This window comes from Microcebus murinus, chromosome 13 (assembly GCF_040939455.1).
Source record: "Microcebus murinus isolate Inina chromosome 13, M.murinus_Inina_mat1.0, whole genome shotgun sequence".
Taxonomy (NCBI): Eukaryota; Metazoa; Chordata; class Mammalia; order Primates; family Cheirogaleidae; genus Microcebus; species Microcebus murinus.
In genome coordinates, this window is record NC_134116.1 from 34,411,371 (window position 1) to 34,438,655 (window position 27,285).

Genomic DNA, 27,285 nt, shown 5'->3' on the forward strand with positions numbered 1-27,285 from the left:
ACTGACAATTTGAATATAATTTACTAAGTATGAAGAGAAAAATACAGCTGCCTGCCCTCCTCCCACCTCTGTTCTTCAGCAGATGAAATAAAAGAAACCATTTCAAAATGGAGGAAAAAGTGAATTTCCAGACTCAAAAGTAACAACTCATGAAGTATGTATTTTCTATTTGTTAAAGTTGAATGTGGCACTTTTAATAAGTAAACTATTTCTCAGTTTTCTCATTTAAATAAACTTTATAATTAAAATGAATTAAATCAGCATTCTATCCAAGAATGAAAGCTTAATAATTTAACCAGGTTGAGGGCAGAAATTAACCATATCACAGAATAATAAATTTACTTACATGAATACTGGATTTCTACTACTGGCTTTAGTAGTTTCAACAGTTTCTTGAGTGTCTTAATATTATTTAATGAGTTAAATATTCTGATCCCTCATGTTAGGTACAGAAATAATGAAGACTATGACACGGTCTTCCCTCAAGGAGCTTAAATCTACTTTATAAGTCAAATCTTAAATTAAGAATTTTGCAAGATGTTAAAAACTATTACTTTGGTTTCTGATCTAACTACTCACCATTCCTTTAAATAAAACTTATACTTTCATACCTTTGTGTCCCAAGTGACACTGTTCTAGTTGCCCAGAATATCCCCCCTTTTCTAACCTTTCTTCTGGCCTAAGAACACCCAAATGGAAGTCTTCTGCTCCAAAAGCAGGATTTAGTTTCATTCTATATGCCATTATAGCAGTGAATGGCACCAGTACGGCAGCATTTCTCTTACAAAATCCTAATTAGCTTAAATGTGTTTATATAATTTCATATGGTCGGCATACAGCATAATGGTTGCAATACACAATTATTCAGGAAGTGTTTAATAAATTCTAAGGTTTGTAATATAACATATGGTCACAGTATTCATTAGTTCAGTATCAGGAACAATCTATACTTCAAACAAGGTAGATACATTCTAATAATATTTGCTTTTCTTCACTATGTTACTTTAATGCAAAAAAATAGTTTGGAAAGATCACTTACTGAAAAACGCCAACATGAAAATGCCATCATTACCCACTCTGAGCTGGTCTGCATCACTGAAGTCATCTCTTGGTGGGCACTCTTCCTCCTGAATCTGTAAACATGTAACATTAGAATAGCTCACTAAAATAATCACAACTTTATCATCTTAAATAAAAGAATAAGAACTTCAACAAAATCTAGTGCTCTCAATTTGCTGTATAGACAATATGAGATAATAAGTACAATGTCTGGCACAGAATAAGTAATCAATAAACATTAGCAAGCATTACTTTTCCATGGGCACCCTTGAAAAGAGTAACTTAAAAGGTAAACACAAAAAAGATAATGTTGAATAACATCAAACACATACAAAGGGTATCAAGAAGATAAATGCAATACTGCTGCATTAATATTAAATGGGGAAACAGAAACTTTCATAATCAGTGGTGGAATATAAATTGGTATAACCTCTATGGTGGGCAATTTGGCGATATTTATCAAAATTAAAATGTACATACCCTTTGATCCAACAATTCCAGTTTTTACAACATATTATAAAAATATATACACATATCCCCACTTATAAGAAATGATGTATTAAAGATAATTTGTTGCAGCAATGTTAATAAGAACAGAAGATTAGACACAATAGTGGACTATGTTAAGAGAGAATTCTCCATGGGTTTATTATGTTTCTACATGTCTTCTAGGCAGAGGCACTGGCTGCCTTTTTGTGAGAGTTTATACAGTGGACAGCTTTGGAAGAGAGACAGCATCTCCTTTCGGAGGTGTGGGCATTCTTATTGACCATTAGAAAAGAGTTGGGTTCCCTATCCCAGGGTTCCTCTCCTATGACTCAACACACTGAGCATGTAGGTTATCAGTTAGCCCTCTTTGTGTAGCCCTGTGGGAACTGGAGGTCAGGGAACTGGCACAGAGCATGCTAATATTCTGGCTACTGCTATTGTGTGAATAATAGTCTTTTTCTCAGACCCAGCAGTCTCATGTCTTCTGCCAGCATCCAAGGAACTGTGACGACTTAGTCCATTAGCTTGCAAGTCTGTATATAACTCGTGATTCCCCCAAAACTTAACTCTTAATAGCCCACTGTTCACTAGAAGCCCTACTGATAACATAAATTATGTGTCAACCAACACATAAATAAGACTAGTATCTACATATATTTTATGCTTTCAAGATACGCCTAACTTTTTCTTAATTTTTTCAATATTTCTAGGCTATGCAGTTTGTCCACAAGTTTTTTCAAATTGCTGCAAATCTCTAAAACATTTTCCAATACATTTACTGAAAACAATCTGCACATTAGTGGACTCATGAAGTTCAAAAACCCATATTGTTCAAGGGTCAGCAATACTAAAAAAGAAATCTACATACACACTCTTATGCATAAAGACTATTTTTGATATTGCTAAATGTACACATCAATTAACAAAAAATATTATCAAAAGAAACGATAAACTGCTCTTACTCTTTGAGATGTTTCTGCTGCTGCAGCTGCCATCGCAGCAGCTTTAGCTTTCTCAGCTTCATCATATGTAGGAAGAGAGGTAGCAACACTGTAGGGAGGTGGCACAGGATAAAACTCACTGTAAACTTCTGAATCTGAAGAAAGAGGATTTAAAAGGATAACCATTAAAAACAAAACTAATATAAAATTTATAGTCATCACCAGAACTTAATAATTTACAATAGGTCACTAAAAACTATGATTGCTATTGTGGTCCTATGTTATAAGCTATAAAACATGTAAATTACTATTATCATCATAAGTCTTATTTTAGTCCAAATTTATCATGAAAAGAAAGAACTGATAAATATCATCTAAAGGCTAATACACAAAAACCTCAAGAATGAGGTTCTGAAAAGGAGTAACAGACAAGAGGTAAAAATCTCATAATATATAAGCATCCTTATGCAGTATGCACAAAGAACTTAGTTTACTTGCCTATTATCTCACAGCCAAAAACATAAAAAAATGAATAATATTTATATAGTACTAACCATTTCATAGATGACTTCTACATGCATTAATCTTAGCTACTCTGAGGTTCAGAAAAATTAAGTGATTTGCCCAATACCAAACAACCATTAAGTGGGAGACCCAGGAGTTCCTGACCCCAAATACTTTGGTCTGACAACACATACACATGTTGATTTTGGCAACTGTCCCAATCTCTTAAGCAAACTCAGGTATTTCTCTTTGCTAACAGATTAAAAATTTTTTACTCTTTTCCATTCTTATCCCTTTCTCCTCCCATTTTCCTCTTATCTACCTAGTTCTTTAGATTTTTTTTTATTATTTCTCCCTCAATTTTAAACTATTTTAAAATAAAATCTCCAGAAACATATAACAAAAGTAAGTACAGACTTCTTATTTTAAAAATAAAATTGTATCACTAATTTCCAACATAAAGCAGTGTAAGTAAAATGATAGAGGCCAACCAAATGATTAGACTAATGCTACAATCAATGACATGGTAAAAAAAAAAAGGTAGATTATAAAAATAGTATATACCATAGTGTTTGACAACACTTTTGTAATTTCCTCCATTATAACTATAGTATTATTATACAGGCATACCTGGTTTTATTATCCTTTGCTTTATTCTACTTTACAAATACTGCATTTTTTACAAATTGAAGGTTTGTGGCAATTCTGCATTGACAAGTCTATCACCACCATTTTTCCAACATCATGTATGCTCACTTTGTGTCTTTGTGTAATTTTCAAACTTTTTCAGTATTATTATATAATTTATGGTGATCTGTGACCAGTGATCTTTGATGTTACTAGTGTAATTGTTTTGGGGTATAAAGGACATAGAAAAGAGCAAACTTAGTTGATGAATGTTGTGTGTGTCCTGATGGCTCCACCAACCAGCTGTTCCTCATCTCTCTGCCACTCCTGGGGCCTTCTCTACCCGCTGAGACAGAGCAATATTGAAATTAGGCCAATTAATAACCTTACAATGGCCTCTAAGTGTTCAAGTGAAAGGATGAGTCACATGTCTCTAACTTTAATTCAAAAGCTAGAAACGATTAAGGTTAGTGAGGAAAACACTTCATTTGTGAATCCAAAGGAAAAGTTCTTGAAAGAAACTGAAAATGCTACTCCTGATTGGGCCCAGTGACTCACACCTGTAATCCCAGCACTTTGGGAGGCCGAGCAGAGGACTGCTGATGCCAGGAGTTCAAGACCAGCCTGGGTAACATAATGAGACCCCGTCCCTACAAAAAATTTTAAAAATTGGCTATTGCCTATAGCCCTAGCTACTCAGGACGCTGAGCTAACAGGATCACTTGAGCCCAGGAGTTGGAGATTGCAGTGAGCTGTGATTATGCCATTATGTTCCAGTCTTGGTGTCTTGGTGACAGAGTGAGACTGTGTCTCAAAAAAAAAAAAGGAGGGGGGCTACTCCAATGAACACATGAATACTAAGAAAGTAAAACAGCTTTATTAATGATGTGGTGAAACTTTTAATGATCCGGATGAAAAAACCTAACCAGCCACAACATTCCCTTCAACCAAAGCCTAATCCAGAGCAAGGTTCTAACTCTTCAATCTATGAAGGCTAAGAGAAGTGAGGAAACTGCAGAAGTTTGAAGCTTACAGAGGTTGGTTCATGAGGCTTAAGGAAGGAAGCTATCTCCATAACCTAAAAGTACAAGGTGAAGCAGCAAATGCTAATGGAGAAACTGCAGCAAGTTATCCAGAAGATCTAGCTAAGATCATTGATGAAGGTGGCTATACTAAACAACAGATTTTCAATGTAGACAAAACAGACTTCTGGTAGAAAATGTCATCTAAAACTTTCCCATCATGACCTAATGACCTCCCAAAAAAATAAAAAATAAAAAATAAAAAAAAAATAAAACTTTCCCAGCTAGAGAAGAGGTCAATGCCTGACTTCAAAACTTCAAAGGAGAGGCTGACTCTCCTTGTTAGGGGCTAATGTAAATAGTGACTGATTTCTCTGATGGGATCTGGACAAATTAAATTGAAGATCTTCTGAAAAGAATTCACTATTCTAAATGCCATTAAGAACATTTATGAGGCTGGCACAGTAGCTCATGCCTATAATCCTAGCACTCTGGTAGCTGAGGCAGGAAGACTGCTTGAGGCCAGGAGTTCAAGACCAGTCTGAGCAAAAAGAAAGACCACATCTCCACAAATAATAGAAAAATTAGCTGGACATAGTGGTGCATGTCTATAGCCCCAGCTATTGAGGAGGATGAGGCAGGAGGATCATCCTGAGCCCAGGAGTTTGAGGTTGCAGTGAGCTATGATCATACCACTACACTTTAGCAAGGGTGACAGAGTGAGACCCTGTCTCAAAAAAAAAAAAAAAAATTATGATTGAAGGGAGGAGGTCAAAATATCAACATTAATGGGAGTTTGGAAGAAGATGATTCCAACTCTTGTGGATGACTTGGAGGAGTTCAAGACTTCAGTGCAGAAAGTAACTATAGATGTGGAATAAACAGCAAGAGAATTAGAATTAGAAGTGGAACCTAGATATGTGACTGAACTGCTGCAATCTCATGATAATACTTGAATGAATGAGGAATTGCTTCTTATAGATGAGCAAAGAAAGTGGTTTCTTGAGATGGATTCTACTCTTGATGATTCTGTGAACACTTGAAATGACAACAAAGAAGTTAGATTACATTTAGAAATTTAGTTGATAAAGCAGCAGCAGGGTTGGAAAAGACTCCAATTTTTAAAGAAAATAAAAATTGAGTTCTACTCTGGGTAAAATGCTATCAAAGACAATCATATGCTACAGAGAAGTCTTTAGTAAAAGGAAAAGTAAATTGATGTGGCCAACTTCATTGTTGTCTTATTTTAAGAAAGTTCCATCTCAACCTTGAGCAACCACCAATCAGTCGCCATTAACATCAAGGCAAGACCCTCTACCAGCAAAAAGATAACTTGCTGAAGGCTCTGATGATCATTAGCATTTTTTAGCAATAAAGGTTTCAATTAAGGTATGTATTCTTAAAAAACATAATGCTATTATAAACCATTATAATAGACTACAGTACAGTGTAAACATAACTTTTATGTGCACTGGGAAACCAAAAAATTCACATGACTTACTTTATTATAATATTTGCTTTATTGTGGTGGTCTAAAACTGAACCAACAATACCTCTAAGGTATGCCTGTATTTTTTACATATGTTTATAATTTTCTCTCTCTATCAGCATGTCTTGCAACTTTCAACATGAAAACACATTTTACTCTAGCAATACTTATCCTATTTTATTTTCATGTACAAAGATTTTAAAATAATTTTTTTAACGCTATCAGGAACAGCTAAGGATCTGAAGTTAGGTCATTTTTAACCTAATGACAGGAAGTGGCTGTAGCAGTATAATGGATAACATTCCATCAGAAGAGACAAGAGTCAAAAATTCTTAGAGAAGATTTCTTTTCAGGATGTAAAACCACCATAAGCATTTAAGTAAATAGATTTCTTTAGTTCTAAAACTAGAATAGAAGTAAAATCTAAGTGAAAACAGTGGTTATAAAATTGAAAGCAATAATATTAAACTGGTAAATTTTAAAAAACTGAAACAAGGACACACATTATCCAAGGAGATGTGATCTTTTATATTAACAAGTATGTAAACTTGAAAAGTTTTAACACTCAAGATAGAAAAAAATACCCACCACTAATAGATAAAAGTTGGGTAGAAGCACTAAATTGTTACAACTTTAAGTTTTACTTTTTAATTTTACTCATTTTTCTTCTCTCCTTTAAGGTAGTGGTCTTCAACCAGAGGATTTAAAGTCTAGGGAGCTCCAGCTCTAAATTCTCTTCTTAGAAGTTCTGTGACCTCATGCAAATCACTTAACCACTATGAAGTCCATTTTCTCATCCATAACTGACCCAGGAGGACTGTTAGTTGCTATTATGGGATGAAGCAGAAGAGTATTCAAGAGAACTCTTTAAACTGTGAAGCATTATACAAATGTCACATATGATTATCGATGTTGCTCAGATCTACAAAAACAAGCCATAAAGTGACCTAATGAGGAATACAATCTCCACAGAAAACTAGCATGCCAAATGCTTAAAATACAATCATACATCACCTAATGACAGGGATATGTCCTGAGAAATGTGTTAGGTGATTTAGTCATTGTGGAACATCATAGAGTGGACTTATACCAACCTAGATGGCACAGCCTACTACACACCTAGGCTATTACAGCCTATTGCTCCTAGGCTACAAACCTATACAGCATGTGACTGTATTGAATAGGCAACTGTAACACAATGTATTTATATTATCTAAATATATCTAAACATAGAGAGGGTACAGTAAAAATATGGTATTAAATATAAAAAATGGTACACCTGTATAGGGCATTTACCATGAATGGAGCTTGTAGGACTGGAAGTTGCTATGGGTGAGTGAGTGGATGTGAAGGCCTAGGACTTTACACTACTATGGATTTTAGAACCCCTGTACCTACCTGGGGCTATACTAGGTTTATTAAAAAGTATTTTTTCCTTCTTCAATAAATAAATAAATTAACCTTAGCTTACTGTAAAGTTTTTACATTATTTAACTTTGTAATAACATTAGCTTAAAATACAAATACACTGTACTGCTGTACAAAAATTCTTTCTTTATATTCAATAAGCTTTTTTCTATTTTTAAAATTCTTATTTAAACTTTTTTTGTTAAAAACTAAGACAAAAACAAACTCATTAGCCAAGACCCACACAAAGTCGGGATCATTAATATCACGGTCTTCCACTTCCATATCCAGTCCTGCTGGAAGGTCTTCAGGGGTAATAATACCATGCATGGAGTTGTCATCTCCTATGATAACAAGGCCTTCTTTTGGAATAACTGCTGAAGAAACTACCTGAGGCTATTTTACAGTTAACTTTTTAAAAAACAAAGAGTACATTCTAAAATAGCAATAAAAAGCATAGTAAATACATAAAACAGTAACATAAGCCTATATTATCAAGTATTATATACTGTACATAATGTACATGCTATCATCTTATATCATTCTTATATAACTGGCAGCACAGCACAGGTTTATGTACACCAGCATCACTACAAACACTCAAGTAATGCACTGTGCCACAACAGCACAATGGAACGATGATGACCACATCACCAAGGGAGAGCAATTTTTCAGCTCCATTATAACCTTATGGGACCACCAGCATATAAGGAGTCCGTCATTGACTGAAATGTTATGTAGCAGTGACTGTACATGTTTAAAGTAAATGAAAACAATCCAATATTCCACCATCCAGAGTAAGTTATTATTTTTAACATATCTTGAAATATTCTTTACATGGAAATGTTCATGTATTTTTTTTTAACACATTGATTGCCGTGCTAGAAAAAAGTTTTTTCCTTGGGGCCACAGTATTTTATTACAAAAATAGAATAAAAACTTCTAAAACAAAATGATCCTTTCTAATTTAATGAAAAATTTATTATTTTTTATTGTTTTCTGTGCATGAGTTATATGCAACTTGAAAAATAGTTCTCACAGCTCCCAAGGTGAAGAGATATGTGAGTTACATATGCTTTACGAGGCCTCCGGCTCAAAACTAGCATGAGTTAAATACAACTCACAAGACTGTTAATGTGTTAATAATGTGGATCACATCATATATGTCATTTGATATTCTACTTTTTAAATTTGCTATTCTCAAAGTATTTAATGTGATATCAGTAAGCATTCTTCAAAAAACCTAATTTTAACGGCTATGCAATACTTACGCATACTGTCATTTAAAAGTGTATTTAATGATTCCCCTATTTTGAGCATTTGTGATGTTTCCATTTATTATTTATTAAAATCACTTGCTGTCCTCTCTTCCTCACTGTCGGTGTTCCTTTTATCCCTAGGCTTCTGTTTGTAACACTCCAAAGAAAACATTATGGCAAAGGTCCCCAATGACCTTCTAATAGCCAAAATCATAGGACTCTGCAACTATAAACAGTAACTGCAAACTTCAGAATCAGATATATCTGGATTTAACTTCTGTCTTTACCACTTAGGAGCTATGTGATCATGAACAACTTATTTAATTTTCCATGATTTTTTTCTCATCTGTAAAATAAAGCTCATTTTTACATTACCTTTGCTTATTAATGGCCCCCAAATGCAAAAGTAGTGATGTTGGCAATTTAGATATGCCCAAGAGAAGCCATGAAGTACTTCCTATAAGTGGAAAGGTAAAAATTGCCAATAAGGCGTAAAAAATTGTAAGCTGAGGTTGCTAACATTTATGGTAAGAACAAATTTATTTGTGAAATTGTGAAGAAGGATAAAGAAGATTTTGCTAGTGTTGCTCTTGTACCTCCAATTGCAAAAGTTATGGCCACAGTGCATGGTAAGTGTTTAGTTAAGATGAAAAGGACATTAAATTTGTGGGCGGAAGATATGAACAGAAACTTGTTCCAACTGATAGCAACATGTTACACTGGAAAGCACTGAGCCTATGTTAAGACTTCAGCAAGGGATCCCCTGAAACAAGTGACAACAGCTATTTACTGCAAGTAAGTGATGGTTATACAGATTCAGGATTAGGTTTGGAATGAAAAATATAAAAATTACCAAAGAGGTTACGCCTGCCGATGAGGCATCTGCTGCCAGATTTCTGGCAGAGTTGAAAAAGTTGCTTAAAGAGAAAGGATACCATCCAAAGCAAGGCTTCAATTGTGATGAAACTGGGTTCTTCTGGGTGAAAATACCCAACAGAACCTGGATTCATTAAAGTGCAAAGGAGGCATCGGGGCATAAAACATGGAAGGACAGATTATCTCTGGTACTATGTGGCGAAACTGTAGGGCATACAAGAAAGCCAGGCATGGTGTACAGAGTGAAGAACCTACGCACTTTCAAAAACAAAATAAAAAATTATCTCCCCATGTTCTGGCAACATAATCAGAAAGCGTGGGTGACAACCATCTTGTTTATGGATTGGTTCCACCAATGATTCATCCCAGAAGTGAAAAAATACTTGGAAGAAGAAGGGTTGAAATTTAAAGTCCTGTTAATAATAGACAATGCACCTGGCCACCCTGAATCTGTTTGCTATGAAAGTGAAAATGTTGAGGTTGTATTTTTAACTCCAAATACAACCCCACTGTTTGAGCCTCTTGCCCTGGGCATCATTCGATTTGTCAAGAACACAAATACCCACCTGGTATTTGATCATATTCATATAGCAATCGATACAGATCTTAACCTGGACATAATGCAGCACTCAAAATCATTCACTATTGCTGATACAATAATATTCATCAAAGCTGCAATGAATGAATTAAAACCAGAAACTATAAATGCCTACTTGAGAAACTTATGGAAGGAAGTTGTGAGTGATTTTAAAGGCTTCCTAGAGATCGATGGAGAAGTTAGGAAAATCATTCACACAGCAAGACATGTTGATGGAGAAGGATTTACCAACATGCTTGATAAAGAAGTTAAAGAACATATTGAAGGCCCTTGACAAGTGTTAAAAAACAAGGAGCTGGAAGAACTTATTGAGTCATCTGCAAAGAGGAAGTGAAGAAGAAACTGAAGCAGAATCAGCAACGTGGCCATTACTAAAATTTGCCAAAGTGTTTTGAGCTGTGCAGACATCAAAGGACAAAATTATGGAATGTGATCCCAGGATGGTACACAATATCCAAGTCACCCATATGATCACCAAAGCATTACAATCTCTTCAGCAATACTTTGATAAGTTAAAAAGAGACAACTTCAAATTACAATGTTCTTCAAAAAAATTTTGAGCAAAAAAACCTTCAACTATCGAAGATCCACAACTATCAACAGCATCATCTGTGCCTGTGATTGGAACACCAACATTATTGTGGCTAGATGATCCAGGATCATCTAAAGTAGATGATCCTCCTTCCAATGTATTGTCAGAAGATCAATAGTAGCCTAATGCTGTCACATGCATATGTCATTCACCTCACTTCATCTCATCATCTCATATCATCACCCTTCAAAAAGAAGGGTGAACATAATACAGGAAGATATTTTGAGAGGGGGGACCACATGCACATAATTTTTATTACAGTATATTATTATAATTGTTCTATTTTATTATTGTTAATCTCTCACTGTGCCTAATTTATAAATTAAACTTTATCATAGGTATGTGCGTATAGGAAAAAATATAATATAGATAGGATTCGTTATTATCCATGTTTTCAGGCATCCACTGGGGGTCTGGGAACATATCTCCCTCAGTTAAGGGAGGACTACTGTAGTTTTGTGATCAGGTACCAAAAAGACGACTTTAAGATTTCTAGCCATGGAAGCCACTTCTTGAAACTGTAGAAGGAGAAGGTTTGGTGGTAGGGGAAAGATGGAGTATGTCGTTGTGGCAGTTTTAAAAGTTAGTTTACAAGTTCTTTGAAACTCTTCTCATCAAGAAGTAGAGACTAATTCCTCTCCTCTTGAATACGGGCTAAACTTAGTGACTCACTTCTAACAAACCAAATATGGCAGAACTGGTATCATGAGAATTTTATGACAGATGAAACAGCTTCCATCTAGCTTTTCCTCAGAACACTTGTACTTAAAAGCCAGTCACCATTCAGTGAAAAAGCCTAGGCCACAAGAAGCCACATACAGGTATCCTGTCCAACAGCCCCAGCTGAGGGCTAGCTATGTGGCCAACTGCCCAGTTCCTAGCTGAAGCCAGCATCAACCACAAAACATGTGAAAAAGCCAGCCTTTGAGATGATTCTAGCCCCAGCCACCACCAGACAACAATCACATGAGATTTGGAGAAAGATCAGCATAGCTGATCCCAGTCCACTCCCAGAACGGTAAGATTTAATAGTAATAAATGATTGCTATTTTACTCCATTAAATTTGAAGATGTTTGTTACACAGCAATAGCAATGGTTGCCACAACAAAGACATCACAATTTCACTCTGAAAATATGCATCTTCCATTACTCAGACATGGACCTCATCAGGAAAACAACTCATTTTTTGTCTTCAAAGTTACCAAATTGATTTTTTTTTAAATCTAAGGTAACAAATTTATTATACAATTGTAAACTAAGATAAAATTTTAAGGCTCAATCCCCACCACTGACTAAATGGGCCCCCTCATGGCCAAAGGAATATCCTAAAATTAAATTGTCTACCAGGAGGAGAGAGGTCCGACATGCCTTATCATGCCCTGCTCCCTTCTTGGGGACATCCTTTGTAACCCATTAACAGGCCTAAGGATATGCAAGACAAACCTGCAGGTCTTCAATTTACACAACAAATCTATGTCAGTGGCTTATCTCTGTTAACAGCTCCTTATGTTAAAACATTTCAAGTCTTTAGACAAAGCTTCATGTCTTTAACTAATTACAAGCCAAAGAATCTTTAAACTCACCTATAACCTGTTACCCCACTGCTTCGAGATGTCCCACCTTTTTGGGCCAAATTAATGTATGCCTTCCACGTATTGATTTATGACTTTACCTGTAACCCGTCTCCCTGAAATGTATAAAACCAAACTGTAACCTAACCACAGCAAGTCTACTTGCTCAAGGCTTCTTGGCCATAGCTCCGGGTCATGGTCCTCAAATTTGGCTCAGGGTAAATCTCTTTAAATTATTTTACAGAGTTTGGCTTTTTTCCATTGACACTATTCTGGAAACTTGTAAAATATGGAAGAAAATTTAGCCTATATTTGAACAAGTACCAAACCAGCTGTTAAATCTTATAGCCAAAGACTTCATTGATGGATATCAATATAAAAATTGTGCATGAAACTGGGCACTGAAGTAAAGTAAGTCAAGTAAAGCAATCAAATAAACATTATATACAAATAAAAGGAGTAGGCATTTATTAGTTTAATCAGTGGAAACACCTTCAAAAAGAAGATGATTTTCAGTAAATGAAAAAAGTAAATGAATTTGGTGAAAGAAATAATGGGTCTATTTACATATTCCAAATGCAAAATGGCAACCAAAGAAAGTTGGCAGGAGTTTGAGAGAAGTAGATGACATTAATTCAGAATAAAAAATAAGGAACATGAAATATTCTAGTGAAGGTTTTTTTGTGTTAAAATGTTTTTAAATAACTGATTTTTTTAATTTTTTTAAATTTCAGCAGATTATGGGAGTACAAATGTTAATGTTACATATATTGCCCTTGTCCCCCTAAATAACTGATTTTTAAAACCAATGTTTCATAATGAGTTTATAAAATATTTAGAGAAGTTATTTAGAACTTTTTTACCCAGAAGACCTGCTAGACAAATTCTTAAAGAGCTGTTACACTATTTAGAACTTATTTAGAAGTTATTAGACTACTTAGAGAATTTATAATAGCATATAAAATCAAACAATCATACAAATCAAATAATACACAAAATAACAATATTATATAAAAGTCATCATAATGACTAATTTAGCATTGCTAGGGGAATAAAAATTGTGGCCAGAGAAACAGATTAATTCTTTAGAATGACTTGTATAAGATGAACAGTAGCAAACAGGAATTAGCGCTTTGTATTCAAGAATCATTACCATATGTTTGGGATAACACTATGTACAGTGTTCACCTCTAGTCACACAAGCCACATTCCTGCTCACACTGATCAGTAACATCTTGTTTTATGACTACATAAGTATGTACATATATACACACATATATGTATGTACATGTGTACACATGCACACATGTATTTATTTGTATATATATGCACATGTATGTACATATATACGTGTTTGAATATATGTGTGCACGTGTTTTTAAAAGCCCAGTACAGACTTGATAATTACACAAAACCATACTGTCAAAAAATTAACTATTAAAAACATTACTAGCCGTTTCATACCTGAACTTGTAGGTACTTCCACAGTAATACTACTATATGGTGGAGGAGAAGAGTCTGTTTCAAGTGCTGATGCTGAGGGAGCAGTCTGCACATCCTGTGGTGATGAGTTTGAAGTAGATGGCTGCTCTACAGCAGATGATTCTGAATTGTCCTCTTCATTGTGAAGCTAAGAGAATGAAAGAAAGAAAAATTTAATGGAATGCTACTTATTTGTCTTTTAATTTAAGCTCATTTTAAAAGATCATTTCAGGCAAAGAATCACTTTTTGGCCAAACAAAGTAAAATTGCATTTTTAAAAATGAAAAAAATTTTAAAGACCTAATCATCATTTAGCTGTTTAGAATTTTAACAGTTTTTCTATAATAAAGATGAAGTTCAGGCCGGGCACCGTGGCTCACGCCTATAATCCTAGCATTCTGGGAGGCTGAGGCGGGCGGATTGCTCGAGGTCAGGAGTTCGAAAACAGCCTGAGCAAGAACAAGAACCCGTCTCTACTATAAATAGAAAGAAATTAATTGGCCAACTAATATATATATAGAAAAAATTAGCCGGGCATGTTGGCGCGTGCCTATAGTCCCAGCTACTCGGGAGGCTGAGGCAGGATTGCTTGAGCCCAGGAGTTTGAGGTTGCTGTGAGCTAGGCTGACGCCAGAGCACTCACTCTAGCCTGGGCAACAAAGCGAGACTATGCCTCAAAAAAAAAAAAAAAAAAAAAAAAGATGAAGTTCGAATTAAGAATTTATAAAGAAAAAAAGTATGGTATAAAATATATTCAAATTTATGTAATACTATAGTAGATATCAAGAGTCTGCCAAGAGTAGCCCAAAGAAAAGCAAAAATCCTAATAACATAGTACAATACCATCCCTACCACATTTGAATCTAAAATAATTGAAAATTGAAATGGAATAACAATGTATAAGCATTCTAAAAATTTAGAATTCTAACAATGTATAAGAATTCTAAGAAATTCTAACCTATTCTTAAATAGGTTTCCCAAACACACAAAAACATTACTTATAATGCAATATGAGCCAATGTGTATGTAAAATTCTGGAAAATGTTCATCACAACAAATTCACTGAGAGCTCAGTAAGTACTAATACAATAATATGTTGAGATCTTTACTCATTTAACTCATTTAATCCTCACAACAAACCCATAGGATATAAACTGTTATTATCTCCGATGAAAAGGAAAAAAAACCGGGTCCAAGATTAAAAGGGAAAAAAAAACACAAAGAAGTACAGAGACTTAAAGTAACTTGCCAAACATCACAACAGCTAGGAAAGGTAAAGTTAGGAATTTAACCAAAGCCATGTGTGACTGCGGACCTTTTACTTCATTTACAATAACCTCTGACATGGTCATTCTTCAGGGATTGATAATAACTACATCCAGGCAAACTAACGATATGAGCCAAAGGCATCGATACTATAAAAAGTGATTCATCAGCTCATGCCTGTAATCCTAGCACTCTGGGAGGCTGAGGCAGGAGGACTGCTTAGAGACCATAAGTTAGAGACTAGACTAAAAAGAGTGAGACCCTCATCTCTACAAAAAAAAAAAAAAAAAAATTAGCCAGATGTGGTGGCACACACCCCTAGTCCCAGCTACTCTGGAAGCTGAGGCAGGAGGATCGTGTGAGGCCAGGAGTTTGAGGTTGCAGTCAAATGATGATGCCACTGCACTCTATCCCAGGTGACACAGTGAAACCATCTCAAAAAAAAAAAAAAAAGATTCATCAAGAAGGTACTATAATTGATCCTTAAATACATTTGGAAAAGGCCTTATTAAAATATTTGTAATATACTTTTAAAACTAGAATCTCAGTTTGTAAAGAATTACCAGTTTTTAATAGCATTTAATTTTCATACCTTAATTTATTCCTGTTACTTTAAGAAATTTAATGTTAAAAAGAATCATCCAGGCCAGGTGCGGTGGCTCATGCCTGTAATCCTAGCACTCTGGGAGGCCCAGGCAGGCGAATTGCTCGAGGTCAGGAGTTCGAAACCAGCCTGAGCCAAGAGCGAGACCCCGTCTCTACTATAATAGAAAGAAATTAATTGGCTAACTAATATATATAGAAAAAATGAGCCGGGCATGGTGGCACATGCCTGTAGTCCCAGCTACTCGGGAGGCTGAGGCAGGAGGATCACTTGAGCCCAGGAGTTTGAGGTTGCTGTGAGATAGGCTGACGCCATGGCACTCACTCTAGCCTGGGCAACAAAGTGAGACTCTGTCTCAAAAAAAAAAAAAAAAAAGAATCATCCAAAGAAATTTTGTCATGAAGCTACTACACATACAAATTTTAATGTGATATAGCAAAATGAACATGAATTTTGGAGTTTAGAAAGAACAGCATGTACATTTTTGCTCCACCTTTTAGGAGCTTTGATAAACTTATCTTCTCAGTGTTCACCTGTAAGTTCTGAATACAGTCAAAATCCTCACAGGGTTGCAAAATAATATTTGAAAAGCATCTAACACACAGGAGGCAATTAATAAGTACTAGTCTTCTCTTTTTATTTACTATGCTTTATTTCATAAACTCAAAACAGAAATTATGTGGTACTACCAGTTCAATAAGTAGTCATACACTTAACTCTAAAAAATAAAAAAATATATATGCAAAGTAAAACAAGAGGTCAATTTATTACAATGCTCTTTGCATGTCTTGGTAAGTGATCACACTAGCAAAACATTTTGTGAGTTAATATACATATTATACCTTAACAAAACAGTAATAAACACACCTAAAATCATTTCTCAAATTACTAAGACAACTCTTTCCACAAAACAATTCAAAGAAATTGAATATGAAGACCAAATAATAAAGTGCACTTTATGATTATAAACTTTATGAGGTTTATAATCATACTGCTATAATGTATCGATGCTGCTACACTGACTTGCAGCAGGTTTCCAAGCAGGACCTAAAAGGTTACCCTCTCAACTAGCAACACTTTGCACCCAGTAATACAATGCCTCTCCCATGCTTTCCCATTACATAGTACCAGGAGAATTCCTCATTTAATCATCTTTAACTGATCATACTTTTAAAGGCAAAAATATTAGATAAGCAAAGTAAGGCAAATAAAAGTAAAGCACAGATATTTACTTGGTACCAAGAAGAGGAAGCCCTGAAAAAAAAAAAAAAAAAAAAAAGATATTTACTTGGTAACACCAACTAAATAATTAACAGTGAAGGTGTCAAAAAGAGAAAACCACTTTTTCACATCTTCTATTAAAGCTTCAAATGTAGATACAATCAACTTTACTAAAGAAAAAATCTTACATAGCAAAACAGCTCTCCTCCAGTTCCTTATAAGAAACACTCCTTACACCACATCAAATACATAAATGTGCTCCCTAGAATGACCAAGCCATTTTTAAAATTTGTCAAAATTTACTCAAAAACTGCAGTGAAAGGAATAACTACAGACACTCATACATATGAGCTCTGAAGTAAAGCTTTGGAACTTGTAAAACATACCCTAATTTATTTCAACAGCCCTACCTAACACATACAGTTTTACTTTTACAAGATTATAATGTACAGTGAACACTGCTATGCATCAACAGTAAAATCCAATAACTGAGTCAATAACCTATACCTACGGTAGCATATAACTTCCAATTTACTTTAAATGCCACCTTTCAATTTGACATTTTGTAAGCAATAAAATTGCTTCTATAAATAAACCAACTTTGATTGCCTTTTAACTATCTCCATTACAAGGGTTCAAATCAAATCACATTTATCAAATTAGACAATGCCATTTGGGAATAATTTCCCTTAATCATGTTGTCAAATGGCTCTATTTTATATTCTTTTAATAATTACCTAAATACTCCCTCAGCCTCCACGTTCAATAAAGAAAAAAAAATTATTAAAAAAAGAAAAAAAACAATTACCTAAATAGCAAAAAAAAAAAAAAAAAAAAGGAGGGGCAGGGTGGAGGGGACCTCCTTGTATATACAGTGAGGAACTAGGCTCTGTGGCCCTACTCATATCTCACCTCAAAAAGTATCATTCCAGCTCTTCATCCTTATGAGCCTCCTGAAAAAATGTGGGCAATATAGCACATGAAAACTAAAATATGTTTTTAATATAGCAACTAGGGTGGTGAAAAGTTGCATGCCAAATAAACCACTATTTTTTTGCCTAAAGGAGAAAAGATGCCAAGAGGGCTAACTTAAAATTATCTGTAGCTACTTTTATAGATAAACATAAAGTGTTTTTAATTATAAAAAAAAACTGTAAGCACTATGATTAACTGGAAGTACAGCCTTCCAGTGTATAAAATAGTGGTTCTAGGGGTAGGTGAAGGAGGCGAGAAAAAAAAAAAATAAATAAATAAAAATAATAAAAAATAAAAAAAAATAAAAAAATAGTGGTTCTTTCACTTTCACTGGCATGTGTCCAATAGTACAGACCTTTATTCTATCTTAAGGTGATAAAATATTAATGTAATAATTGGAAGTTTTCCTTCTGAGAAGCTAGAGACCACACTGAATGTTTTCTAAAAGTACCAAGATGAGAATGTGTGGATGTGCTGCTGTCAAGTGTTACGTGGCAAGCAGTATCCTCTATCAGTGTTGGTGAGTTGGCCAGCAGTATGGCCTTTTTTTCATTTGTCTTCCCATTTCTTTTCTGTTTTAATTTGGGCATAGGTTAGAACTACAGGAGAGAACTGTAAGATTTTGCTAACAACAAAAAAATTTTAAGTTGTAAGTAAAAAAGCTATCTAAAAAGCTGATTTTTTTGTGTATTATCATATTATGACTATATTTAGTATCAGAGGACAGGACTGGGAATGAGCTAGTAGTTGCAGTGAAATAAATTTTAGCTTAATAAAAAAACGTTTTTATCATTAGAGCTACCCATGGCACTAGCCTTTTTGTGAGACAACAAATGTTTTCAAGCAGAGTCTGGATGATGAACTGGCAAGGCTATGGTATAAGTAGGGTGACCACACCTATTTTTCTCAAGACACTTTCACTTTATACCTTTTGTTCCAGAGTCCCCACCCAATTGAGCATTTTTACTACCCTGTTCACTCTCAAAAATGTTCTAGTTTGATAAATTAAATGGTCAATCTACATATAATGGAGTTCTTGTCCTCAGTAGAATATTAGAGTGGGTCACATAAAGGCACAAAGGCTCCTTCTAACTCTAAGACACTATAATGTTGCAAAAAAACATATCTATAGTAGTCTCTATTATTCTATGTCGCCTTATTTAACACTTGATTTAGAGAAGAAAAGAGATTAGAGTTGCAATAAAATCAAATGGCAGAGTCAAGCTACTCATCTCAGTCACCCAAGAAGAAAGTGAGCTACCTCATCAGTGCTCCTAGGATTAGATAATTGCAGGTGGTAACAGATTTCCACAGATAGCCCAGGTGTTCTAAACCAACAGCTCAGAAGAAATGTTCGCATTAAACAGTGCTGCTCAGTAGATTTTCTACCAATAAAACTAAATTATAGCAGTCTTTCATACACACAACCATTTAAGCAAATTAATAGAATTTTCTTAAACTTAGGATTCTTTTCCAAATATCTTCCCACTAAACCTTTGCTCTCTCTAAACTCTTTTCTGCTAGAGGGAGCTGGCATAAGATAAAGCAAAAATATGAACCATTAGGAAATAAATGTATAAGTAGCAAATGAATATTAATGAAAAAACTGCAAGTTAGCAAATCAAGTCTAATTTTCAGCTTCTTGTTTTGAACATACACTGACATTTGGTATGTTTTAATATAGGCATATTTTCTGCTACTATTAACAATTCTTGTTAGTATGACAGAACATACAAGTATAGCCATGGACCACATAACGTTTCAGTCAACAATGGACCACCTATATAATGGTGGTTCCATAAGGTTATAATACTATGTCTTTACCTTTTCTGTTTAGATAGGTTTAGATACACAAATATTTACTATTTGTTAGAACTGCCTACAGTACTCAGCACGTTAACATATCGTACAGGTTTGTGGCATAGGAGAAATAGGCTACCCCATACAACCTAGATGTAGTAGGCTATACCATCTAGATTTGTGTAAGTACACTCTATGATGTTCACAGAACAACAAAATCACCTAAGGACTCATTTCTAAGAACATAAAGTCAAGCGATGCATGACTATTTCAAGGTACTTCACAAAGAGCACCGTGCTCTCTAATCCAGATGCTCCATTTCTTTTGAAAATAACACAATCTGGAATTGTAACCAAACCAAAAAATATATATATAAATCAGAAATAGTATCTGTCTTTTTAAGAAAATGTAAAGAAAGGGATAATTGATGTGGCAATGAAGTGATTAAAGAATAAAAATTCAAATTTATGTTGTCAGACTAGATTTGTTTTTCTGAGCTCCAGACCTGTGTATCCTGTCCATTACTCCATCTCTTAAAAAGACATTAAACATAATCACATACAAAAAACAGCTCTGGGTCTGTATATATATTAAATTCTTTTCCTCCCATACCTCACTCACTGCCTAGCTAATTCTATATATTGTTCAGATTGCAGCTTAAAATCAAATTCTCAGGAAAAGCCCTTCTTGTCTCCCAGTCTACTTTTGGGAGACAAAAAGGGCTTTTCTTGAGAATTTGACTCTCTCCCAAAAACTTGACTCTGTAACATAATCTTAACCTTAACCCTGTTCTTCAGAGCACTTACCACAATAGCAATTTTATTTTACGTAATCATTCACTTACAATCTTTCTTCCCGCTAAAGTAAGAGCTCTACAAAAGTAGAAGTTGTGTCTGTCTTGTTGCACCTGAAAATAAAAGTCAGTCCTCAAAAGTATTCTGTTTTGGTTAAAATTAGAAGAAAATACAATATAGGTCACCAGTCACAATAATATAAGATAGAAAGCACTGACAGAGAATAACCTTGTTAACCCAAGTACTTTGAAATCCCTAACAGCTAATTATTACCTTCCTTAGTAAATTAAGGGAGAGGGCTTTGGAGAACATTTACATCTCAAAGACCTCTAAAGAACAAAGAAATCTAACAGGTAGGCTAAGGATCTTACATGAATTTCTATTACATGTGAATTACAACTCTGGTTAAATTCTTTTTCATATGCTAAAACTTCAACAGAAATATACTAATCCTAAAATTCTCTCCTTGCATACAACATGCTCTATATAGAACACTCATTAGTTGTGTTTACAGTCCTTTTATTAAATGATGTATGCTTCTTGAAATGTTTTAAATATCAACAAAAAGATACTCTCTTCAAAATTCTATTTAACTTCCTCAGAGCTAACCTAAGAAAATACACATTGACAAATCTGTCTACAATTATGCCTCTTTTTCAACAGATACAATCTTAACAGTTTATTAACAGCTTGCTGATTTCCTAGTCTTTACGGGGAGAAAAAAAAAGAGAAAAGGAAAAAATGACAGAAAAGAGAAAAATATTTGCGTGTGCTGGGCTGGCACCTTCTCATATTTCCTTTCCTATAAGGTTGTCTATCTTCCAGGGCACTGCTCCCTGCGGGCCTCCACTTACCTTCTCAAAGTCTCCTGATTATCCAACAATCTAGCTCGCATCATTTTAGCATGAAAAGACCATAATGTGTATATGAATGTCTATATATTTCATCGTGGGAAGGTGTTCGGTCTCACTTTTTGTGGTTTTATACCACAGTATGTGTTAGATAGAACATATTTTAAGTTTACTTTTTAAAAACAGCATTTTTTGGAGTCTGGTCACTAATTTGGGCTTGCATCTCTCCATAGTACAATATCCTGATTTCATCAATGCAAACAGCTTTTTGAGATATATTTGTTAATGATTATGTTGTAGTCTTACACAATTAAGGTAGACATGATTGTGTCCCTAAAATACTTTCCACCCCTCTTTCATTATAAATCCACAGTAATTTAGATGGAAATAAACCCAGCCCACTCCAGGACGAGGCCCTGAGTGTCTATTTAATCCAACAGTCAGGACACTCCTTTGGCACAGCAACTGGTTCTCAACCAGCATGATCCTCTCTCCAGAGCAGGATACCTGGGTCACAGGTAGGCAGGTGGTAAGATGAGCTGAGATGATCCATTTAGAGGATTCATCCAAAACTGCTGTGGATGGTTGGGAGAGAAATGACAACTAGAAAAGGAAAGTTGGGTGAGTGACGAGCTCCGCCCCTGGCCCCTTCCTCAGCACAGCTAAGGAAACATCAAGGCACTTCTTAGTCTTTGCATAAATTAACAGAGCTGACTAATTTTCAAAACAAATTTGCCTCCCATCAAATGTGTTTTATTAGAAATGATAATACAGGTGATTCTAGTTTTTAAGATTTTCGTCTTTCAGTGGCTTGGGGACCATAATTTAGAAATCCACATGGAGAAGCTATCCCAATGCATTTTTTAAAAGCTGAAGAAATTTTAAATAATGTTTAGAGTTATAAAATTATTTAAATTTTTAAGTTTTCAAAATATTCCAATGCTCTGATTTTTACAATTAACATATTAGTATTCTAACATAGGCAATGATAATATAACAATGACAATTTGTAATAAAAGGTTTTATTTCTTCTGTTTTGTTAATCAAATTAAATAAGAACATTTTGACAGATCCTCCAGTAAGTTTCTGATTTGCATGCACCAAGAATTAGTCAGTAAATGTGATAGCTGGTAAAGTTTAAAAAGTTAAACAGCATAAAGAGTATATACCTAATAATAAAGGACTGAGACATTAAAGCATAGTAAAAGTATCAAAATACAGCAATCAGAATCTGAACATTCCAGATGTTTTAAAAGCAAAACCATTTAGACACAAGAACAGGAAACAAGGGCTAGTAAATTCTAATTGCAACCATTTCCTTCTAGCTAACAATCAGTTTCAAGTTTGCACTGTTTTATGAGGCCCTAGGGGCTTAGGGACCCTGGTAATCTCTAACAAAAGGTCTGGGCATGTTTCTGCCTTCCCAATCAGATCATAAACTTCTTAAATGTAGGCAGTATTCTTTGTTCATCTTGGTATCCCTAAAACAGGTAGTGGAGTTTAGGGCACAGAGTTGGCTTCACATTGAATGCACATTCAATCTTCTAAGCCTGCAGTCCCCGACTCCTGCTTGCTACCAGTCCAGTCCATGGCCTGTTAGGGACCGGGCTGCAGACCTCTGCCCTGCCCCATTCCAATGGAAAAGTGGAAAAATTGCCTTCCATGAAACCAATCCTTGGTGCCAAAAAGGTTGGGGATTGCTGCTCCTAGACTCCCAGAGTTTTTCTCTTACCTAAATAGGAGCTTAATTAAGCAATGGATGCAATATGTGCAGAACACATCAAGATCAAGTATCACACACCTCAAAGATTTCTATGATTCCCTCAGTGCTTTACACATAGTTGAAACTTGAAATATTTAATCATTCTACTGTTGTCAAGCAATCATTATAATTTAATAAGCAAATACCTTCCCCTAAAAGTTTACTAAATTAAACTGCCTCCCAAAAAAACAAAGATAACTGAACATGTATCCTAAACAAAAATATAAACTCTAACCCCACTTTCACCCAACTCTTTAGATTAACTACTACTTTAGAGATGGCCATGCTTAGCACAGCTAGACAAGACAGGAGAAAGAAATAAAAGTATTTCACCCTAAAATACACTTCGATATATTCTGAGATGGCTGTTCAGAGGGCCAGCCAATAGAAGTAGCCCTGCAAAGCTGCCTTTTGTGGGGGAGATTTCCATCTGTAGAGAAAATCTGCATTGATGTAGCCAGGCTTTCTCTGAGGCCTTTCTGTGTAGATCTAGGAAAGATTAACTGAAGTCTGATACCTATAAAGACCCGACAGAAACATTCACCAGCTATTCTTTCAGAGGGCTGCTACAAGTGAGGTTTCATCTACATAACAAGACCCAGTTTGCTAGCCAAGCCTCTCCCTCCTCTTCTCCCAATCCCATAACCTGTTTTGCCACAATCAATCCAAGCCTGCATTCTTTGTGTAACCTTAAAATGGTATATAAACTTCTGAACCCCACTGGGGATTAGGACCAGTCACTCTGTGGTTCTCCCCTGTGTGTATGGTAATATGCCATTTGTCCTATTAATCTGCCTTTGGTCAGATGATTTTTCAGCAAACTTTCAGAGGGCAAAGGAGAAATTTTCCCTTGGCCCCTACACAGCCAATAGTAAAGAGAGTTAAAAAATATATATATATATCACAAGGAGCTCCCCCTCTCCCACCACAGAATTTAACAGGCTAAATTTACTGGATTAGGGATAAACTGCCTGACACTCTATACACTGATGGAAACAGCACAGTGTAACAAATGTTCATACACAGGACTTTTACTTATCAAAAAAAAAGTATATTGTTAAATAATATAAAGACAAAAGCCAAAAACAGATCACAAAAGGGATAATTTTTTTATGCAGGTTAGTAAAAATGCTAACTCTAGAAAAACAAATTTTGTTGGACAAAACACATGAAACAACATACAGCAGGAATATAAATTAATAAAAGTAAGAAAATATTCTTAGTAATGAAAAAAGTAAAACTGTGTATTGGAAAGGATGGAGTTAGAATTGAACTATTGCCAGTAAGAACATAAATTAGGCCAGGTGTGGTGGTTTATGCCTGTAATCTCAGAACTTTAGAAGGCCGAGGCAGAAGGATCACTTAAGGCTAGGAGTTCAAGACCAGCCTGGACAATGCAGCAAGACCCCCATCACTATCCCCCCACCCCCAAAAAAAGGAAAAATTAGCTGGGTGTGGTGGCATGCACCTATTGTCCCAGCTACTTGGGAGGCTGAGGCAGGAGGATCACTTGAGCCCAGGAGTTCAAGACTGCAGTGAGCTATGCCTGGGAGACAGAGTGGGACTCTGTGTCTTAAAAAAGGAAAGAGAGAGAGAGAGAAAGCGAAAGAGAGAGAGAGGGAAAATTAATTAATTCAACCAGCTTAAAGAGCAATTTGACAATTCCTAGTAAAGTTTAAGGTGTGCAGGACCCAATAATCCTACTTCTAGATGTTGACACTAGAAAACTCTCACAACTTAGACATAAAGAGATAGTACAAGAATGTTTAAGGCAGCAATAGTTGTAATAGTGAAAAACTGAAAACAACTGTCTGGCTAGTCTGCAATGAATAAACTATTATTCCATGATTTATATGATTAATTAGATCTATATTAATCATCATAGATAAGTGTTAAAACCATGTTAAATGAATAAAGCAAGTTCAAAAAGCATAAAACAGCAGAATACTATAACAAATATAGTATATATTGTCTAGAGACTCAAGTATATATTGTCTAGAGACACATATAAGTATTACAGGTAAAGCAGAAAAACATTCACAGAAATAATAATATCAACCTCAGGATAATGTCAAGAGGCGTAGGAAAGGGGAAGGCATGGAACGTAACATCTCTTTTTTAAAAAAAGAAAAAACAAAAAAGTTCAAGATCTGAAACAAATACAGCAAAATATGTTAACATCTATTATCTCCATGGTGCATACAGAACTATATTTTATATTGTTTTCTGTAGATTTATTTGTTTGAAATGTGTCAGTCTTAATGTTTAAATTTAAAAAAAAAAAGTTGAGCCAGCCAAGCTGTCTTCCATAGATAAAGTCAGATATTAATAAGTCAAGAGAGACATTTTCAAACATGCAAAAAAGACACAGAATACACAGCACCCCCGTGTCCTTCAACAAAACTACCCCAGGATAAAAACAAGGCAACCAAAAACTCAATCAAAATAAAAAGCACAGAAACAGAAAAACAATGGAAAAGATAAGGTAGTAAGCACTGAATCCGCTTAAATGTAGAACCAAAGCTAAATACAAAGCTAAAGACTAAACTTCTAGTAAACGGAAAGCAAACGTTAAATGCCCTGAAAGAGCAAAAATACAAACAACATAAAAATAAGAACTGGAGAAAGAAGAGATAAATGTATTATTACCAATCACCTCATTTTTCACAGCAATTTAATCTTTAATAACTAAAATTTAAACATGCAGTTTTAGAAATTACTCTAATTTGATAGGTTTTTTTATAAATTATTTTCTTAATTTTAGTGAAGTTAGTTTGTACAAAACATAAGAGTTCTGTGGTGAAGAAATCTTTACCTAGAGTTCAGTAGTTCTTTAAGATTTTTTCCCTTGTTATTTAATTTAAAAAAATCATACCTTATATTATTTTTAGTTTTAAAAGTAGTATAAATAGCATTATCCCATAATTACAAAATTATTACTATCTATACAAAGCATGAATAGGATGATGTTCACCAAGTGTTAAACATAGATTTTTTTCTGTTTGGTAAGATTTGGGTGCCTAGATTGCTTGTTTCTTTAGATTTTTATTGTCTGTATTTTAAAAAATAAGCATATATCACTACTATAAAATAAAAAGGTCATTACAAAAACACTCAACCGCTTCACCCTAATAATCCCCATTTTATGACTATATCTTAAGGAACTACTGAGAAACTTAAAATAAGACTTCTTTATAAAGCTGTTCATCATGATGCTATAATAATAAAAACTGGAAAACACCCTCTTATGCAAAACAGAACATTTAAACACATTATATCAATATAATGGAATATTATACAGCCATTTTTTTAAATGATGTTTTGGAAGAACATTTAAAAACATAAGGAAATGCTCATGATAAGATGTTAAAGAAGTAACAAAGGGGTGTGTGTGTGAATCCTATAGTCCAATTTTAAATAAGGCAAAATGTTAACAGTTTCAAAATGATTGTTAATAGACAAAATAGGTAGAATAGTTGCTTAAAAGTTGTATTTTCTTTTTTTTACTTTTCTGTATTTTTTTCTAAGTTCCCTAGAATAGGGATGAAAAGGAACATACTTTTTTTGTTTTTAATGTAGGACAGAATGTGACATGTTGAGGAGATTTCCATCTGTGCATAAAGGAATAAATTTCTACAAGTTAGAAAATCCACATTTGTAAAATTTCTCAAAGACAATAAAGAAGACCATCACAAATTCTACAACCATTCAATAACCTTTTATAATCATGATCAGCTTCATGAGAAAAGTCAGGTATATAAACCCACATATGATCATGTTTGTTATTCCCATAAATCATTTAACAGTACTAATACATATAATATTAGCATGTATCTATTTTAATATGATAATTTTCTAAAAAAAGCCAATTTAGAGATCAAAATAATTCATTAGGGCTTTTCTTCTCTTTCCTGTCAGATTTTGTTCTCATGGTACTCTCTGCCATAACTAGTTATTAACCACATTATACATTCATCTATATAATCTAAAAAAACCATTCCGTTTTCACAGTAATACTATCCATTCTTTAGAACTCTAACTGTTAAGGATGGCACACTAACACTGTGAGCAATATGTCAACAACTTCTCACTGCT

General features: G+C 34.5%; 1 protein-coding gene and 1 pseudogene across 2 annotated transcripts in view; both read right to left on the reverse strand.

Annotated features, from left to right (window-relative positions):
• Positions 1 to 27,285, reverse strand: part of NDFIP2 (Nedd4 family interacting protein 2) — a 63,036-nt gene that overhangs the window by 12,499 nt on the left and 23,252 nt on the right. For both annotated transcript variants that reach the window (XM_020290295.2, XM_020290294.2), the window contains exons 2-4: positions 13,900 to 14,065; positions 2,511 to 2,644; positions 1,040 to 1,133 (exon numbers count right to left, since the gene is read on the reverse strand). In XM_020290295.2, coding sequence (XP_020145884.1) covers positions 1,040 to 1,133; positions 2,511 to 2,644; positions 13,900 to 14,065 — 394 coding nt within the window. The remainder of the gene's footprint in view (positions 1 to 1,039; positions 1,134 to 2,510; positions 2,645 to 13,899; positions 14,066 to 27,285) is intronic.
• On the reverse strand, positions 13,284 to 13,341 carry LOC142875308 (uncharacterized; annotated as a pseudogene).